This window comes from Aedes aegypti, chromosome 2 (assembly GCF_002204515.2).
Source record: "Aedes aegypti strain LVP_AGWG chromosome 2, AaegL5.0 Primary Assembly, whole genome shotgun sequence".
NCBI lineage: Eukaryota > Metazoa > Arthropoda > Insecta > Diptera > Culicidae > Aedes > Aedes aegypti.
In genome coordinates, this window is record NC_035108.1 from 276,737,079 (window position 1) to 276,756,895 (window position 19,817).

General features: G+C 35.8%; 1 protein-coding gene across 1 annotated transcript in view; it reads left to right on the forward strand.

The window, feature by feature from the left end:
• Positions 1–19,817, forward strand: part of LOC5572669 (UPF0047 protein YjbQ) — a 122,824-nt gene that overhangs the window by 15,832 nt on the left and 87,175 nt on the right. Inside the window, exon 2 of the mRNA XM_021845149.1 lies at positions 4,201–5,896. Within this exon, the coding sequence (XP_021700841.1) occupies positions 5,734–5,896 (163 nt within the window). The 5' untranslated portion in view covers positions 4,201–5,733. The remainder of the gene's footprint in view (positions 1–4,200; positions 5,897–19,817) is intronic.

Below are 19,817 nucleotides of genomic sequence, written 5' to 3' on the forward strand. Positions count from 1 at the left end.
TGCTGAGATCCCAGGGAATGTGTTTGCCGACTACTCGGCTGTGCGGATCTCTGTTAAAATTAGCCGAGATTCGGCTTTCTGAATTGAGTGTGTAATTAGCATTTCCAGACTGGGAGCTTTCTTTTATGATAGATAATTTTTGCATTTTGGCAAGCACGAAGGTACTCTTTATCCTAGGAAGTCGGTATAGTTTCAAACCCTGAAAGATCCTTAACCGATCTGATTCAAACCCACAACCCTTAGTTTGGTTTTGCTGAATAGCTGCGCGATTCTTTAAGAGGTTGCTTCCAGTTTTCGAAAATTTGGAGGAGTTCATTTGATGTTTGGTGTTCCTGGGATGTTTTGAACTCAGGTATCAAAAGGCCGGCTCCAAAGGCACGTTCCCCACCAGTTGGGAGATTTGTGCCATGCCATATTTGAGCCTCTTTTATCATCTACCCGATGGGAGAAAAGGGAAGGGAGAGATCTTACTTGAAATACTTTTAAACGAATTTATGTAAAATGTTTTGTGGCAATTTCATAAGGCAACTCTTCCAGAAATTTCTGATGAGTTTCCTTCCAGTATTTTTCATGCGATTTATCTACCCAAGGAGATGCTTAATCCTGATCATAAAAACATGATTTTGACTTAATTGGCGTAAGAGATAGAAGATAATATTAAAATTTTACTCCTGGAACTTCTAAGCCATAGCATAATTTAATGTTTATTATATTAATATCTAATTAATAGGTCGCTGCTATTGGTAAGATCTTAGAAGAGCTAAATATGATATGGCGGCATCCATTTATTACGTAACGCTAAAATTGAAATTTTTTGACCCCCTCCCCCCCTCCGAAACGCTTTTTGTACGAAATTTTTAAATTTTTGTATGAATCGTAACGCTTGAGCCTACTCCCCCCCCCTCCCCCTAGAGCGTTACGTAATTTGTGGACGGCGCCTATGCGAATGGTATTCCAGGAGTAAATTTTAGATGTAATTTTCAGATCTTTTATCTCTTATATCTATCAAGCTAATATCAATTTTAGATAATGATATCAAAATATGCTATTACTAAGCCGTTTTCGCATGCTCGGGTTAATATTCCAGAAATTCTACCAAAATTTTTACTAGAAAATTGCCTTAAACCATTTTTTTTCTAAAATCCCTAAGATGATTAACCAGAAATTTCTTCTGAAAATGCTGAGAAACTCGTTCTAGCGATATCGTGAGAAGAAAATAACCGCGGATAAATTTTCAAATGTATTTCTAAGACGTCGTTGTGCTGATGAAAACCGTTGAATTGCCAGAGAACCGTTGAACTAATTGGAGACGAGAACCTTAGACGTATCAGGTTCAGGAACAGATTAACGGTTTTTGGATATATTTCACAGTAAATATAATACAATACAATACTGGACAGAGAAAGATGCGCATTGGCCGTTTTATTTCCATATAAAACTGTCCATAATATTAAAGTAGTCATCTCGGCTCCTAGAGCACCGGTTGACCTTAAATTTCTAACGCAGTTCAAAAATATCATGATATTTACTCCGTAAAAAACTCTCTCGAGAGAAAAAATATTGCAGTTCCGTTGCATATCAGCCTACTTTTTATTAACAGAATGGACCACATAACGGCCTACTTTTCCTACCACATAAAACAATGCTGAAAAGTGCTACTTTCTAGCATTGAAAACGGTGCTGAAAAGAAGCTCTTTTCAGTTCTGTTTTCGGAGTTGCCAACATAATATCTGAGTTCGTCCATACACCATTCGTTAAATTACTCTGAATTTCCTAATGATTTATTCAACTAGCTTCAGATTCTACATCCGTTGTAAGATTCAAATCCGATTTAGGTGAGGGATTCTGAGTTGGAATCGGATCTTCGTAGGGGAGGCTGAAATGACTCTATGAAACTCTATGAAAAGTCGTGATTTTCATTTGATCGTTCGTGTAAGCAGTTCGGCGCATGAAGAATTAAGTGAACAAAAATATAGTACCTAGACAATTTTGTGCGGCGTCTTACCTGGTTTGTCTTCGAATGTAGAATATAGACCAGCAATGGAGGCGTGAAAATTTGTGACAGTAGTTCAAGTCTACGTGATTTCCATATCACAGCCTACGTGATTGAAGAGCATAAGCTGTTAATTCCCATGGATGTCCATGTGGAATCTCTTTTAATATGTTAATGCTTCTAGAAATAATCCAACTTCAACGGCATTTTTTGTAATTGCAGAAAAATGTTGTATGCAACTCGTTGCAAAATTCAATATTTTCAGTACTCATCGTAATTATCCAACTCGGCAAGCCTCGTTGTAAATATACGACTCATCCTGAAAAAAATCATCATTTTGCAACTTGTTGCATAGGTAACTATTAAGGTTATTTCAAAACTCCAATTTTCGAAAATTAGCATAATTTTTGTTTTAAAATATTCAAAATATTCTGAAGGCTTCCCTACCAAAGCTTGAGATCATATTGAAAACTAATGTTGATGTTGTGGTTTGTTTGTTTTGTTTTGTTTTATTTACGACAATTTACACCGTTTGGTGCATTCATGTCGTTGTAGTGTGCTCCATTTTAATAACTCCGTTTGTTTTCATTTTGATCTTTCCATCGATTAAAATATCCAAACTCAAATCAAAATATGATATTCAATATAATTATGAAAAATTGTTAGCCAATTATTATAATCTACTTGACATTGCTGTCATTTTGATGTTGGACTTTACTCGGGTAATCAGCTGATCTTTCTTTCTATACATATGAAAAGCATTAGACAATGTTTGAAATGTAGGTTTGACTGTACAATAACAACAATCATAACTCGACTTACCTGAGTTACCTCAGGGATGTCAAAAATCTTTGTTTGCGAATGACACAGGCCTCTCCGCCAAAGGTCGAAGCCTGCTTGTCATCTGTAGTCGATTGCAAAAAAGTTTGGATATTTTTTCTTCATATTTGCAAAAATGGAAGATTTCTCCTAATGCTTCCAAAACTCAACTAATAATATTCCCACATAAACCAAAAGCTCTTTATTTGAAACCTTCAAGTAGACATGTTGTCACGATGAGAGGGATTCCAATAAATTGGTCAGATGAAGTTAAGTATCTAGGGATCATGCTTGATAAGAATTTAACTTTCAAAAATCACATTGAGGGCATTCAAGCCAAATGTAATAAATATGTAAAATGTCTTTATCCCCTTATTAATAGAAAATCAAAACTTTGTCTTAAGAACAAGCTTTTGATATTCAAACAAATTTTCAGGCCAGCCATGTTGTATGCTGTACCAATATGGACTAGCTGTTGTAATACCAGGAAGAAAGCTCTGCAGAGAATTCAAAATAAAATTTTGAAAATGATTCTGAGGCTTCCTCCCTGGTATAGTATCAATGCGTTACATAGAATATCCAATGTTGAAACATTGGAACAAATGTCAAATAAAATAATAAATAATTTCAGGCACAAATCGTTACAATCTTCTATTGCCACGATTAATGCGTTATATAATCATAACTCGTGATCATCATCTCCCCACTGTCCCTCAAGTGGCGACTCGTAACCTCACTTTTTACCTGTTCTACGACTCTAAAAATGACTGTTTCGGCAAAAGTTAATTATTGAAATCGTCTTTTCCAACAAATATCTACTCATTACATGCAAAAATGTTAAACATATGTAAAAATTAGCTATTTTGTTTAAAATTCCTTGTAACATTCCTAAACGTCTACTACTAGAGCACTAACATAACTACTGGAACACGTGTACCAATAGTGGCTCAAGCGATTTTAAGCTCAAAAACTAATTTTATCACTCTTTTTATATTTTTCAATATTACGCCAAACCAAGAGGTTTGAACAACCTTATTCTTTAGTAACATTTGACCAGATATAACATAAATTTGTCTGTTGGAGGGTTCCTGGCGATGGAAATTCTCCCGAAACCTATTCTTTTTTATTACACGATGCGTTTCACCACAATCACTACTTCGTAATGATTATACTGCACCAAAAACTAGAATAATTTTCCGGAATGTTGACCTATTTCCATGCCTAGTAATCCTGCAAATGAGTTCGCATTCATCTTCACATGTTCCTTCATTATAACTTTTTTAGTAGCATTACTCTTCAGTTAGCAACGTGGTTTATAAACGGTCCCGTAAGCAATGTCAATACAATATTCCAAATAAAAAAAGGATATTTCTTTCCAAACTATTCAGAGTAGCAGCAGCACAAGTAATACCTTCGAAACTGAAAAAAGGCATCCAATTTTTGAAGATTAAAGAGTAAATCTGCCGAAGAAACGGAAGTGAAGAACCGAAGATAATCTCCACGGCGGAAGAACTGCTTGCTGAGCTGGAAAAGTGCGAACCACATTTAGAGACAGAGTGTGCGAGCGAGAGAGAAGAGGACAGAGATTGTGCTGTGCCGCGGTGTTTTCCTCACGTCACGTCAGATTGCGTTAGTCCTGCGGAAGGATTCGCCTGCATACTACTGTAGAGCTTCACGAGGCCGGAGCACGACGAGAGAAAGAGAGCGTGTGAGTTTGAAATTCTCGTCGTCGGTGTCCTGTCCTGACAGCAGAAGCAGCATGCAGAGTTGGGAGTGAAATCCGCTTCGGATTTTCGGTGAAGAAAGCACAAGAAACACTTACTTGAAACGGGCCAGGAAAAAAAAAATCCTAGTGGAAAGTTAGTTTTGAATGAGTGTTGGGAGGAAAAAAATAAATTTAGGTTTTCCTTCGATCAATCAGAAGCCTCATTACGGCCACACACAATCGATAATCGTTGTGAAGAAGACAGATACCCAGTACGAAGGACCTTGTATTTGATTCCTTCATATTCATTTGGTGCTATGTATAGATTTTTTTCATCCTCTTGATAGTTCGGATTATGTTCGTTTTTGTGTAAGCTGCGGATCAGCGAAGAAAAAATTTGTCATAATACGAAACAAGCAATACGGTCGACTGAAGTAAAGTAGTAGTGCATTCCAAGGAAGAATCGAAAACGAGATCGTCCGTGTTTCCTATTTGGGGCGTTCCGAAAGAGAAGTGTGAAGTAAAACAACAATCGTCACAAATTTGCAGAGGAATCTCCGCATGTTGAGAGTGGAAGTTTATTTATCTGACGAGTGTGAGTCATTTGAATCAAGTGTGTAAATTTGCCTTCTTGAAGTTATAGCCAAGAGATTGATAGGAATAAATAAAAAGGTGCAAACAAACTGGTGATTATAAGAAGAACAAACAAGAAGCGGCTATTGAATAATTACACACAAATTTGAGTGAATCGGTGCAGAAACAGTTCATCACGACGTCGACCAAAGGCAGTAGCAAGGTATCACCGGCAGCAGCAGTAGTAGGAGGGGCAGGGTCAGCAGCAGGACCATCTGCAGCATCTTCGAAAGAGTCCGCAGGAGGGGGAGGAGGAGGAGGACGTCGTCGTTCCCGCAGTCAGGTACCAACGACCAATAGTAGCGTCGGCGGAGGGGGCGGCGGAAGTGGTAGTGCCAGTGCCAGCCGGCGAAGCAGCAAAACGGATTACCACCAATCGACTCGGCGAAGAAGTCCTCCTTCTTCGGTCACTGACGATTCTTCCTCCTCGCTACTGCTGTCGGTATCGGTCGGTGGTCGCACAGCGGGGGGCACGGCAGGCGCCATTGAACGGGAGCGTGAAAGCGGAGGAGGAGGCGGAGGTTCGGCCACCAGTCATCAGCACCATCCACATCCGCCGGACTCGTATGAGAAGAGTCACAACATGGCTTCGTCCAATCACCGAGGTATACAGATTGGCTCCGCTTGGTTCCAGCGAAAAATCAATCTGCGACCGCAGCACCGGGGCGTCCATCTGGTGACCGAGGAAATCCTGCGACAGATGCCCGAGCTAGGGCAGTTTTCGGTCGGGCTGTGCCACGTTCAAAGTAAGTTTAATTACGCTTTCTATTTTTATGCTTCTATTTATATTGAACTTTTTTCAACGTTTTTGCGTTAAAGCCACATGCATTCCTTGTGCAAACATAGAGCAATGTGACGGGCTCTTACGAATCCCTGTTGTATCTTTTATATCTCATCAAATATTCTATGTAAGCCTATTCAATCACACTGTGTAATTATAATTTTGCATAATTTATGATCTCGCCTTAAAAGCCATTGGTAACCAAGTGCATAAAATGCTGTTACTGAGCAAACGAATGATTTCTTACACGTTATTTCACAATACTACGATGAAGAAGAGATCGTCATCTATCTGCCAGTGGCGATAGTTTTTATTATGGTCCATTAATTTGTTGAAAAACAACGAGCTACTCTAGCAAAGCTTGAGATCATACTGAAAACTAATTTTGATGTTGTGATGTTGCGGAATCAGATTACTCAGTTTGTTGTCATTTTGATCGTTTTAACGGTTAAAATGTCAAAATTGAGAGCAGAAAAAGGTTCCCATGAAATCAAATTGAAAACTATTGTTGCTGTTAGTGAAAGCAAATTGAAAATTGTTTCTGCTATTATTGAGAGCAAATTGAGAACTCACTGAGGTATTCATATTTTTGTTTGATACCGAAACAAGCCTGCGACAAGATAAATGCATTATTTCGTATATTATCATAGCTTTTATAGATGAAACATTAAAAAATATTCTTATATAAAACTATTACAAAAAAATGAAAAGATAGCAAAAGGAAAACAAAATATATATAATGATATATGATAATAATATAATAGAGGAAGAACTACTAATTAAACTTTAACACTTCACTTTTTGCAAAAAATATTAAAATCACCAGTAAGGCGAGCAAATACTTTTAAACTCTAATATGTTGCTTATATTGAAAGATACCCAAAAACTTTGTGCACTGATTTTTTAAATGTTCATAATCCATATTTTTCAAACGCATTTTTATTTTATATCGTCAAAAGTGGGTATCAAACTAGACGATTCAAACTATTTTTTATTTACGGAAAGATGGGAAATTTTGAAAGGAAAAGCTTTGCCGAAGACATCATACCCCTAATTTTACGTGTTCTAGAGTTTTTCAAGATTTACTGAGGAGAGAAATGTGACTTTCTATGTGTTTTTTTTTGCAGAATGCCATATAAATGTGATCCAATTTCCAATGGACCGTATGTTAAACTGGAAAAAATATAATGACACATCGTATTTTACATATGATTGTTGTTGCGTAAGGCTTAGTTGGTGGACAGGTTTTAGCTATTTGGTTTCGTACATGAACCGATTGCTGAAAAAAATATAACAGTCATTTATTTTAGTTTATGTTAAACGTCCATGTCAAATGTCAAATGTATTATGTAGAACGTTTCCTCATGTAAAATATGGTAATTAGAAGAGGGTCACTTTCGCACTGTTCCCATTATTCCGAAATCTTTGGAAATAATTTTAGAACTACTGTAGAGCATAGAGGATAGAGACTCAAGAAATAATTAAATTTATAATTCAGTTAAAATTATGTAATCATTGCGGTTTTCTTGCGTAGTTAACCAAAAATTAGAATTGTTTTGGTTGATCTATAATAATGTTATGAGGTTATGTGCTAGCAGCATTACAACCAAATTGAAAAAAAACAAGCATGTAGTGAGTGCCAATGAGGAAAAAAATGTTAATAGCTAAAAACCGTCTACCAAATAATAAATACAGCCCTAACAAAAATTATATATGAAATACGGTGCGACGTATAATGCCAAGAAGAAGAAGAAGAAGAAGAAGACGGTGCGCCACTAGGTTTTCTTCGGTTTATGGGAACATATGTTGGAAAACATTTGTATGATATTCTGCAAAAAAAATCCAAAAAAGTCGCATTTTTGCTCGCAGTAAATCTGGAATAACTCCAAAACGCATAAAATTAGGGGTATGATGTTTTCGGCCAAGTTTTTCCTTAAAATATTTTCCATTTTTCCATAAATAAGGAATAATTCAATCGTCAAGCTTGAAACCCACTTTTGACGATATAAAATAAACAATTGCTAATGATTTCTGGGTATCGTAAATAGCGTGGATACGAGGGTATTTTTTTGGATTACAATTGTTTATCTTAGATATTCTTATAACAGAACGCTCAGTTTAGAGTGGGTTTTGAACAAAAGTGGGTTTGAGTGGATTGAACAAAATGTTAGTTTTGCCTTTTGAGAACCTGGTCACAATGGAACCGGTGTCGGAAGTTCCGGATCATGGTTCCATGAGGTCGTGTTTTATGTTACTTAGAAACCATATCATGCGACACATCAATTCACATCTACGCAGTTGAATATGTCTATTACAACACCAAATAACACTTTATACTTTCAATGGCCACATTGGGAAAATCTGAATATTTTTCTAGATTAACATTCAAATGGGTCGAAACAATAATTTAAGTTTCTTTCGTCCACTCCAGGTTTACCTTTCAATATAAACTTATTTTACTTTTCAAATATAAATGATTAAAACAATCCATACAAAATTTACATATTCTGATAACGATTCAAATCTCCATCCTTCGTAAAATAAAAAGTCCATCATTTTCTTCACTAATAGTAATAGGTATATGATGCACATACATCAGCGTGATAGTATTTCTTTTTTTTTCTATTTGGTGTCTAAATATTTTTACTAAAACTGATAACTTGGTTTTTAAACCCGTAACTCGGTATCTCCGCATGCCGAGCACCAACGTTTACTACCTTTCTACCTAATTTAGTTATCAAAAATGCCGAAATATCGCTTTATCAATAAGATTACTGTGCTTCTCAGTATTTTGTTCAACCGCCATATTGTGTTGCTTGCTAACGTAAACATTCGCCTGTCTCATGTTTATCATACAAATTTGTGAAAATACTGTGATATTGTTGCGAGACCATGGAACATTTTAAAAAGTATTTATAGCGGCTTGCACGAGATTGATCGTAAGTACAATTTTTGCTTATATTTTAGTACTCAAAGTCGAGAATAACTTGTTCTGCTATCACACATTCGGAACAGGCAATTCATTTAGGTACGAAAGTGTAGATGCATCATTTCAAGTCTATGGGATGACATATTAACAAACAACATAATTGACTACTTTCTTCTGAATTACCGTAGACGAATAATACGCAAGGATATTTACAGTACCACAGAAAAGATTGTTTTGATTTTCAGCTGATATCCCAGTTTTGAAAATACCGAGATTGTCAGTTTATATCAGTAATTGAATATTTAAACGCAAACCGAGTTTATCAGTTTCAACTAGTAAACCGAGATCAATGCTGAGCGGTCGGCTGTACGTACGGGTCTCGGTTTCAGAAAGCCGAGCTTCGGCGTTTAATAACAAGTGTGCAGATTGGGAACACAACCGCCATCCCCTTGGGTTTTTCTAGCATTTTATTCGTAATCATTGATTACTAAAGTATTGCTTCTCCGAGAATATACGTGCCCTGAAGGCCGTAAAATTTGCCTAAAGCCTGAGCCAACTAAAAGACTAGAAGATATGGAGCCAGATCCTATTATTGGCATTTTTGATTGACTTCAGCAGCGGGGTTTTTTGAAAGCTACGAAGCTTATATTTGGTCACAATATGCGTCGTACTAATGCGCTTTTTATTGCAAAGTTTCAGACAATTCGGCCGAGACCCCCATGTCAAAGTGAATCATGGAAGTGCCCAAGCAGCTCTGCACCCTACGCATAATACATCAAATGTCCCAATATTCCTGCATGTATGTTTAATGAACAAATCGTTCAAAGCCTGCAGTATATTTTTTTACATAGTGAGAAATTTGCGTTTCTGTGAAACTTCTTGAAGTCCTTTTTAAAACATAGGTACAACTTATAAGAATACAACTAGTAATACGACTTACTGATCTGGTGTTTGTAGATTACAGTTGAGTTTCATATAAAATTTTCTGCTCTGGTCAAAACCATCCCTTAGTTACGCCACTGATTTCCATACACATTACAACAGCAGGGCTGTTACAACAGGCGCGAATTTCGCGATTCCCGCGGATTTAGCGATTTTCGCGGATTTAGCGATTTTCGCGGATTTGTAGCGGATTTAGCCAGCCAAGCGCGAAAATCGCGGGTGGATAAAATTCTGTCGCGAAAAGCGCGGATTTCCCAAATCATGCAACAAAAAATGCAGTTATATACTTACAGTCGTGGTTTCACAATTAGAAAATTTCTATTTAAAACAGAAAATCCATGTCTTCTCCTGCAGTAAAGTTTAGTTAGTATAGTCACCGATATCGAAAATGTTGTTCAGGGAAATATAAAAAGCAGTAACATTTTATTTGTAAACCATTTCCATTTTATTTGAAGTCATTTTCCTTGAGGGTCGCTAGTCAATCAAGAGATAGTTCTTCCCTAAATTCTTAATGATAAATGTCATTTTTATTGATGTTTACGGCGATCGGTAAGTTTTTGGTTTGAAGGACATTTCTTTCTCGTTAAAAATCTTAGAAAATGGCGCTCATTTGGCTTAATTTTTCAAATATTTGAATCAGGAATGTGTAAATTTGACAATGAATGATCATATATAATTTGTGAAGACATTAAACCATATAGGAATTTGTGCGGATAATATGCGGACACTCTGGCTGAGTTTTGGCGCTGCAGTCATAGTTGGTTACCCTATGAAATCTTAGGATCAATAGAAAAGTTTAAAACAATATATATAGCTCCACAGTCAAATTAGGAGTTTTGTCAGTGAAGAGCATTGTAAATCTAGAAGATAAAAATTACTTGAAGTTAATAGAAAGCAGCACTGAAAATTGTATGTATAATTAATGCAATATTGGATGTAAATATAACTAAATAAAACCTTTTGCAGTTTAAGCTGATCACCATAAAACAGAGATGCATTTGAACGCGTTCTGTTCATGTTCTGTTCAAAACTTTTGCTCACGAGAGCTGTGTTCAAGTTCAAACAAATTGCTTGTTTGATCACAGGACTCTGATCATCGCGTGGCAACCATTACCGTTATTCGTTATTCTCCGCGATGTATGCCAGATGCAAATAGGATGCAAAAGCAGAAGCATTTAAATTAATAGTAGTTTTATTCGTGTCAAGTTAAAAGCTGTATTTAATAAGTGAATAGCTATTAATTAATCTGATCCTTTTTTCTAGGTCGTGCTAATAAGCCAGGGCAGTCCTCAAAACATCTCTTTTAGACTCATATTCTGATGTGAGCAGGATTATCCGATCGATCATTCACGCATTCCTTCAAGCGCAAAATAGAATACCGGTCTGCAGATAATTATGACTTATTCATAAATAAACATGCATTGTATTTTCAAAGCTTGTCTTTTTACATTGCCCGTTGAATTGATTGCCAGAATATTTGAAATTTATTGCGCAACAAATGATGTACATCCACTATTCGAATATTGATTGACTCTGTTTGCGATAGCAGCTCAACATGCTTTTGAATATTGCTACTACCCATGCGATTCCACGATCCATACCGGATCTAAAAAAACTGTCTTCCGGTTTTCCGAATCGTTATGCCAAAGAACAAAAATACAGCGTAAGTTTCTATATTTGCGTGTTCCGAGGTGATCTTCCATTTATATGTGTAATTTTTGATCATTCATCCCAAGTTTCAGTTGCCTCAATAAGTGCATACAATTTCCCTGTTGAGGCGCAGCAATGACCTAATCAACAGATCCACGCTATACTAAAATCATGGCAGAAAAGGGGGTAGATTCTTGGGTAGATTGTATAGTGGAATCGTGGGACTGTAAGGCCAAATGCGAGCTTGTCAAACAATTTGGGGAACACGAATTCGCGATCAGTAATCCTTGTGTTTGTTCAAAAATTGAACATGAACACGAGAGCAATCAAAGGAACATTTGTGAACGCTCACAGAACATGAGCGTTCAAAATGCATCTCTGCCATAAAACCGTTTCACGATCTGCTTTGAAACCCAGTGCAACGATTGAATCACCACCACAACACACTGGTTAAAAAGTTGTGAAATCGCCAAATCTATAAATTTGCAACTCTGGAGGAAATTGTTGAACACCGATGAGTGAAGAAAAATTTAAACACACTTAGAAAAAATCATTAAAATTTATGTCATATGTGCCCGACATATTGAAGCAAGTTAAATTAGGTAAACTTAAGCCACAAATGACGTAACTTTCCGTCACAATGGACTGAATATTATTCGAATCTCAACAATTTTTTAGTCACGTTGGATGTAATTTTACAAGAATGACGTATTTTTAATTTCTAATGCCATCAAGCTTACGTTACGTACATAATATTAGTTTCTTCTTATTGTGCAGTACTATGAAAAAGTTTGTGATAATAAAATTGAAGATATTTAGAGTTCGCTGTCAACATTTCATGCGTTTTGCTCATAGGAGAACAAAGTTTTAGCATGTTAAAGTTGAACATTTTATATGAAAATCGGCTTTCACTACTATTGTCTGTTTCATTCACAACAAAACGCGCCGCCAACTTTCAGACAGACTGAAAAAAACCGTCGCCAGCAAACCAATCAAAGGAGGTGAGTTGCCTTTATGTTAGTAAGAATGGCGTAACGTCAAATTTAGAGCAGTTGACTGGTGACTATTTTGGCGACGGTTTCACCGGCGACGATTACAAATCGTTCGATAAGGTGTGAAATTTACAATATTATTCTGAAAACAACTGTATGTACCAGTGTTGCATTTGAACGCGTTCAGTTTGCGTTCCAGTTCAATTTTTTGAACGAGAGATCAAGTAGTCTTGAACATTGGTCAGTACAAAAATTTGAACTCTGAAGAGCTGAAAAGTGAACGCGAAAGGAAAATTGTTTCATGGCGGATTAAAAACAAATTTGAAAGCAGAAAGATTTTCTGAAGCTGTGAGGGACATTTAAGGTTCCATACATTGTGCGTGATATGGACTCAACATAGTTTAAAAAAGTGTCTTTTGGTTTTGTGCTTCAAATATCTATCGATTTTATTGATGTTTTTCGGTGAACAAATAAAACATTGCATTATCGTTTGCGAGACGTTTCGGCCTACTGTAGTTTCAGCTGCGGTGATTGATATGCATCTGAAGATGGTCGAAATAGTACAGTAGGCCGAAACGTCACGCAAACGATAATGCAATGTTTTATTTGTTCACCGAAAAACATCAATAAAATCGATAGATATCAACCAACGGTGATTAAACCCAAAAAAAAAAATTGTGCTTCAAAGTGCATTTTAAAGTGAACGGGCAGCGTCAGAGTTTTGCACGAGAGTTCAATGTTTACTGCGTTCACGTGTAAAATTAGAAAGCGTTTAGTTCACTTTTGGCTCGCGTTCAGTTTAACCCGTATAGGCCTGAGTGAAAGCAAAAATACTGAAACCCTCACCGCTCAGAGAAATCCAAACTGATTCCCACTGATTTTTTGTCAGTTCACTGGCCCATATGTCTAGTTTCTAGAAGTGGCCAGAGGAACTCGGAAATATTTCTGTGGCCTGAGCTATTTCAGTGGGTCACTGGGTCAAGTCGGGTAAAAAAGGGCTATTTTTTGGGACATGCCAAATTACCTTTATTTATTAGCAATGACAATCATTTTATTTTGTATAAATTATTAAGATCTGATATTCAACAGAGTTTTGCATCGTTTAAAATACACCGAATGTGGCCATTCGGACGTAATGCCCGGAAGAACCGGCTATAGATTTGTTGGATACTAAACCGTTTCAATTCTCGAAAAGTAGATATCAAACACAATTGTGCACTTGAATGCGTTCCCATAAGCTTTGCATAGATGTTCAGATACAATTTGGCCACTTTATCGTAAGTTTGAGGCGTCCCGGGACCCGAAAATAGTCATTCTTAGGATTAATCAAACGCAAAGCTCATAGTTATCCAATTCAATCCTTTATCAAAAGGTTTACACTGATACAATTTTCTTTAAATTCCGTCATGTAGTGGCCACATTATAAACCATTCCGGAAATTACCTGTGCCTTGAAATTTGCCTACCTCCAGGGGCACAAACGCACAGTATTCTTCTCACCCGACCTGACCCAGTGATCCACAGGAATAACTCCGATCACAGGAATATTTCCGCGTTCCTCTGTCCACTTCTAGAAACTAGATATGTGTGCCAGTATACTGACAAAAAATCATTTGAATCCATTCAGAATTCGCTGAGCGGTGAAGGTTTTAGAATTTTTGCTTTCACTCAGGCCTATACAGGTTAAGAGGAAAATAACCATCATCGTTTTTCAAATTTTCAAAACCAGTTATTGAGCAATGTTGAAGAAAATCTATCATTGCATTACACTTGCTATATCTAATGCAATGATAGATTCAAATTTGAACGAAAAAACTGGTTTTTATTTTTTGATGATTGCTGATGATTGAATGATGGATTCATGAGCCTTAAAGTGCATCACTGGTATGTACATTACATTTTCAATACTTTTTTGTAAAATAGTAAGTTCCACTTTCATCAAAATTAATTTATATTTGACTCAGATCTGCACCTGTAGAGTTAAACATTTTGTGTAAAACGTCGAAAGAGTTTTAAATGTATAGTCCAACGTACTGCCAATAACTAATGAATATTACTGAAAAAAAATGTAACAATTTTCATAAAACCAATTTGTTAAAACTATTAAATTATCACAACAATCTTAAGTATTTTTACCTCAAATTGATTGAATATTAAGGCTTGAAGCTTTATAAAAATAAAAAAAACAGTTTTCATACAATGAATTCAAATTCAAACTTATTGTTTTACTGTCCACATCTCATAAATAAAACAATATTTTTGCAACATTATTTTCTAAAACAATATGATGGTGTTTGCCTATCCATGTATTGCATGAAAAAAAATACAGTATTGGCGATCTAATTTTATTAATGGCAATCTTTTCGCTCTCGGTAACATCACCACTTAAAATAAAGTGTGAACTTAGATGAGAGAAAATTTAGAAATTTAAATAGTAATTTAAGGTTTTCTATGCTTCTAATTGACAATGTAAAATTAATGTGTTTTTCTTCTTAAGTTATCATTAATAACTTCACTTTGCATCTCCTATTGTATGAAAAGATCATATCGAATTGTGTTAAGTATAGTTGCAAACTAGGCCTCCTCTCTGCTTGTAGTGCTTGTAGTGACACTACCATTTATTGAATTGTACGATCTTCTACAAAAAAAAATTGAAATGTTGATGATAAATACATTTCGAGTGATATTGTTGAATACGATTTTTTCTATGTAAAACCCGAATTATTGGATTTTTCTACACCTTGTTTTGCTCAATGATAGATACTTTAAGATAAGGCGAAAATATTCACTTTAAGTACCATATAAAACTAGTTTTTGATAATGCACCTTTTCGTATTTTTTTTATAATGAATAGTAAAGATGTCAATGAAACAGAATTTTTTTCGGCGCGAATTGGTGTTTCTAGGCGCGGATACCTCCAGAAATTCCTGCATAACATTGTTCAAATAACCACTGTAAGTTTTTTCAATAAACTTGTCTAAAGAATCCTTCAATAGTTTCTTCAGATGTTGCTTCAGAGACCCCTGCAGAAGTTTATCAAATATTCCTCAATGACTTAAATCAGCGATTTCTTTGGGATTTCCGGTGAAAAATTCTCACTTTTTCAGTGGAAAAATCTTCACCTTTTCAATTTTTTTTTCAAAGACTTTCTAGACAATTCTCTGGAAGAACTCTAATAGAAACTTTTGAATAAAATTCTTGACGACTTCCTTGAATAATTTTTTGATAAATCTGTAAAAAAAATCTTGTAACCTTTTTTGTATCCTTATGTATGTGAATGTCATCTCCAAAAACTAGTCTTTTTCTAAATCCTGTATAAATCTGTGTAATAATTCCTAGAGGTATCCTAACAAATCAGTTATCCTGGTTGAAATAAGAAAGAAATTCTGAGTATATTTATCAAGGAAATTTTGAGGAACCTCTAAATTTATGGATACATCGCAGGAGTTATTTCTGGAAAAATGTCTTCAAGAAATTTCCGGATAAATTCTTGAATAAATTCGAGAATAAGCTGGGGAGTAAGGGAATATATGCTTAACGTAATTACTGGTTGACAGCGATGGGTAGGTTTTAATAAGCTCCACTGTAACGTTGAAAAATTGTGTTTTCAAAAGCAATCACGCCCTTTTGAAATGTTATTGCCGAATTGGTAAGGTTTTCGTGGATTGTTCACAAAAAATGCGAAATTCATCATATAACGTTTCATGATAGTTTTCATATGCAAAATGAAAATTACTCATACTTTTTTGTTCATTAGTTGAGGCCGAAAATATACTTATATTTTGACAAATTAAATACAATTTTTTAAGGTGAACAGTTAACACCGAAGTATGCAACTACAAAATGCTTCTTCTAACTCTTATAAGCGGTTTCTTCACCACCGCTTAAGCCTTAAATCTAGTTTAACTATATGGGAACACGTGGTTTACATCTTAAGCGACGATGAAGAAATCGGCCCATAAAGAACAAAAACTTCGAACTACATCAATTAGGGCACCGTAAAATGGGGTGAAGTTGATCATTTTTGAGCGATTCTGTTCTATAACCTCTGATGCATGTATTATCATCCAAATATTTTTAAAACCTGTACTGGTTGGATGTTTACCAAATTATACAAACGAAATTTTTACGAAATGTTTTCATAATTACAAGACATTTTTTAGAAATCAAAAAGTGAAATTTTTAATTCTGAGGTGAATTTGATCAATTACTGCGACTCCTAAAATAAAGAGACACGCTATTTACTAAATTTGGGATCACTGATCTTGAGTCAAATCTCAAAAATCTTACAACTTGTTGATAGATCGATCAATTTTAGAATTGAATGTTGTGAATTACAGAATACACTACATTAAACGCCTAAAGGTATGCAATTTTCTTTGAAATTAGTAACTCGCTCGCAAAAAGAACATATTTTTCTCTGAAAATGAATTCTTATCCTCAATGCATTTTTAAAACTGGGTTCACATAACATATCTGGAATATATGAAACAGTTTATTTGAATGGTGTCTTCATATAGCCTTGGCAATAGTCGAATGTTTAGAGTAGAATCCTTCAACAGTTCATCGAACATTTCCTTAAAAATCTGTTTTTTCCATAGTATAACTATTTTGATCGGCAAATCGCATTTAGAAACATCAAGAGCAGCTATCAGGTAATGCGATATCCCAGAAGTTGTGATTATTGAAAACGGATTATAGCCCTCTTAGCAGTTTAAACATGTGGGTACTGAAATGATCAACTTCTCCCCATTGATCAACTACACCCCGAATTAGGGTAGTAAAAAATATGATGAGAATTGTGCTATTTTGCGAAGTCATGTCAAAATATACAACAGTAGTTAAAACTAACGCTTGTGTAAGTACTTGAGAAAGACCCTTTGTTGCAAGAAATAACTCAATTTGCATCATATTAAGGTGATTATAAAAGGAAACCAAACTTCGAATTTTCAGGAGCACAAGACTGAAGAATCTGACAACAGTTCGCGTTGAAAACCAATCAAATTACTTGCTTGCTGGTGGCGACCAATGGGATAAATTTTCTACGCGAAGCGCTGTTTGGTTCTTAAGTCTTGTGCTCTTGAAAATTTGAGGTGTGGCTTCGTTCTATAACCACCTTAATAATATATATACTATATTATTGATGTTCTTTTCCAGGATCCCAAAATCGGCTCCAGAACATCCCGGAGTGCTTGTAAATTACCGTATGTTGCAAGAAATTACTCACTTTGCATCATATTATACTCCTGGCCAAGAATCTTGAAGATCGATGTGTCACATGATATGGTTTGCAATCATTGAATTGACGTCCTTTTCCAGGGTTCCGGAATCGGCTCTACGATATGGCTTTATGTTGCACACAATTGCTTAATATGCATCGTATTTTATTTGTGTTGTAAAATCCTGAAGATTGATGTTTTGCATCGCATGAGATGGTTTGTGCTGATAAAATTTAGGTTCCCAACTGATGATGGTCCAGAAACAGATTTCAGGAAATCCGGAACTGACCAGAATGGTTCCAAATGAGTTTAGAGAGTTGGAATATACTAACGGTTATTCAGTTATAAACACTGTAGTTTTGTTTGGTCCATGTAAAATAATTATGGAAATGTTTTGACAAACCTTCGGACAGACCCCACGGAACATCCGTATAAATCCAGAACCGACCCGACTGAGGTTCCCAGTACAGGTCACGAAACTTTAATAGTGTTGTGGTTCTTGAGTACTTGCTTGGATAATTTTTAGGCTTTGAAGCAATTTCCGTAGATTTTTGTTGTACTCGTATGAATTTCAAATTCATTGTGTAGTTCTTCACTAAATCCTGTAGAAATCCCCAAAGTCCTAGGTTGAAAAAATCGTGAAGAAATTCTGAAAAACAATTGTAAGGAAATTTTAGAAAGTTCGTGGAAGGTATACTGGATGAAACTATAAATAATAAACTCGGAAGTAATGTCTTACTTATGTAATTAATAGTTGAATTCTTGAGGAAGACGTAAACAAAAATCTTGAGGGAAGTCGTAGGAAAATACACTGAATAGCACTAGACCCTCTGCTAAAATTCATGGAGGTCTGTTTTGAGGATTTTTGGGAGTTCCTCGTTGAGTTCTTAAAAACATTCTGAACAAAAATCTATGGGAAATACTATAGCCGATTAATTTCTTCCATTATTAATTTGTAGATTCTCACATCAACAATGAAGATACTGCAACAAATTCGTCTTCAGTCTACAGTGACCAAACAAAAAACTTATGCCTTGGAAAATTGAACCTAACCAACCTATTCAAAAAATTGCGACGTTTTGTATGATTCGACTTTTAAACTTTGAACGAAATAGAAGCACTTGAAAAAATATGCGGATCTGCGCCTTTCAGTTTCCTTTGGTATATTTTTTTTAATTCTTAACGAAAAGACTTCCGGTTCGTTACAGTATCTGCTCTAATAAATGAAAGAAGTGCCCCATATGGTCGAAAATGGTATAGGAAGGTTATTGGGGCTTTCCTTAGCCGAGTAGTTAGAATCCGCGGCAACAAAGCAAAGCCATGCTGAAGGTATCTGGGTTCTATTCCCGGTCGGTTCAGGGTCTTTTCGTAATGGAAATTTCCTTGACTTCTCTGGGCATAGATTATCATCGTACCTGCCACACGATATACGAATGCGAAAATGGCAACTTTGGCAAAGAAAGCTCTCAGTTAATAACTGTGGAAGCGCTTTTAGAACACTAAGCTGAGTAGCCGGCTCTGTCCCAGTGGGGACGTAAATGTCAAGAATAAGAAGGTAATATTTGTTCGATTTTCTTCATACATACTTCAAGCCCATTTAGCCCCCCCTAGTAGCACACGTTTTATAATTGATGCAGAATAACTCTTATATAACTAGATCTGGTCATATAAGAGTTATTCTGCCTCAATTATAACATGTGTGTTACTCGGGCCCCCCTTATAGTTGACGGATTTCACTAAAATTTTCATAGTAGCTTCTGGGAGGCCAAATGAACAAATTAAGGGGGATTAAGTTGAGATTTCTGATGTTCGATCATTACGGGCCATCCAAATGTGATAGTAGTTTACGTAACAAGTTGCAGAATGATGATTTTTACAGCACGAGTCGTAAATTTATCCAACGAGGCTTGCCAACGACGAGTGCTGTACAAATCGTGCTCTGCTACGAGTTACGTACAACATTTTTTGCAATTCGGTTGAAGACTACTTGAGGGTATCAGAAAACATATTGGGATGCATTCACCATTATTTAGTAATTTCTGAAAATTGTATCTGAAAAAATATTCATCTATTACCGCACTGCCTAACTCAGTGCAGCAAAGTTGGCCGTTTCATGACAGGTTGGCGTGATGAAAAACAGCCAGAAATTACAAAA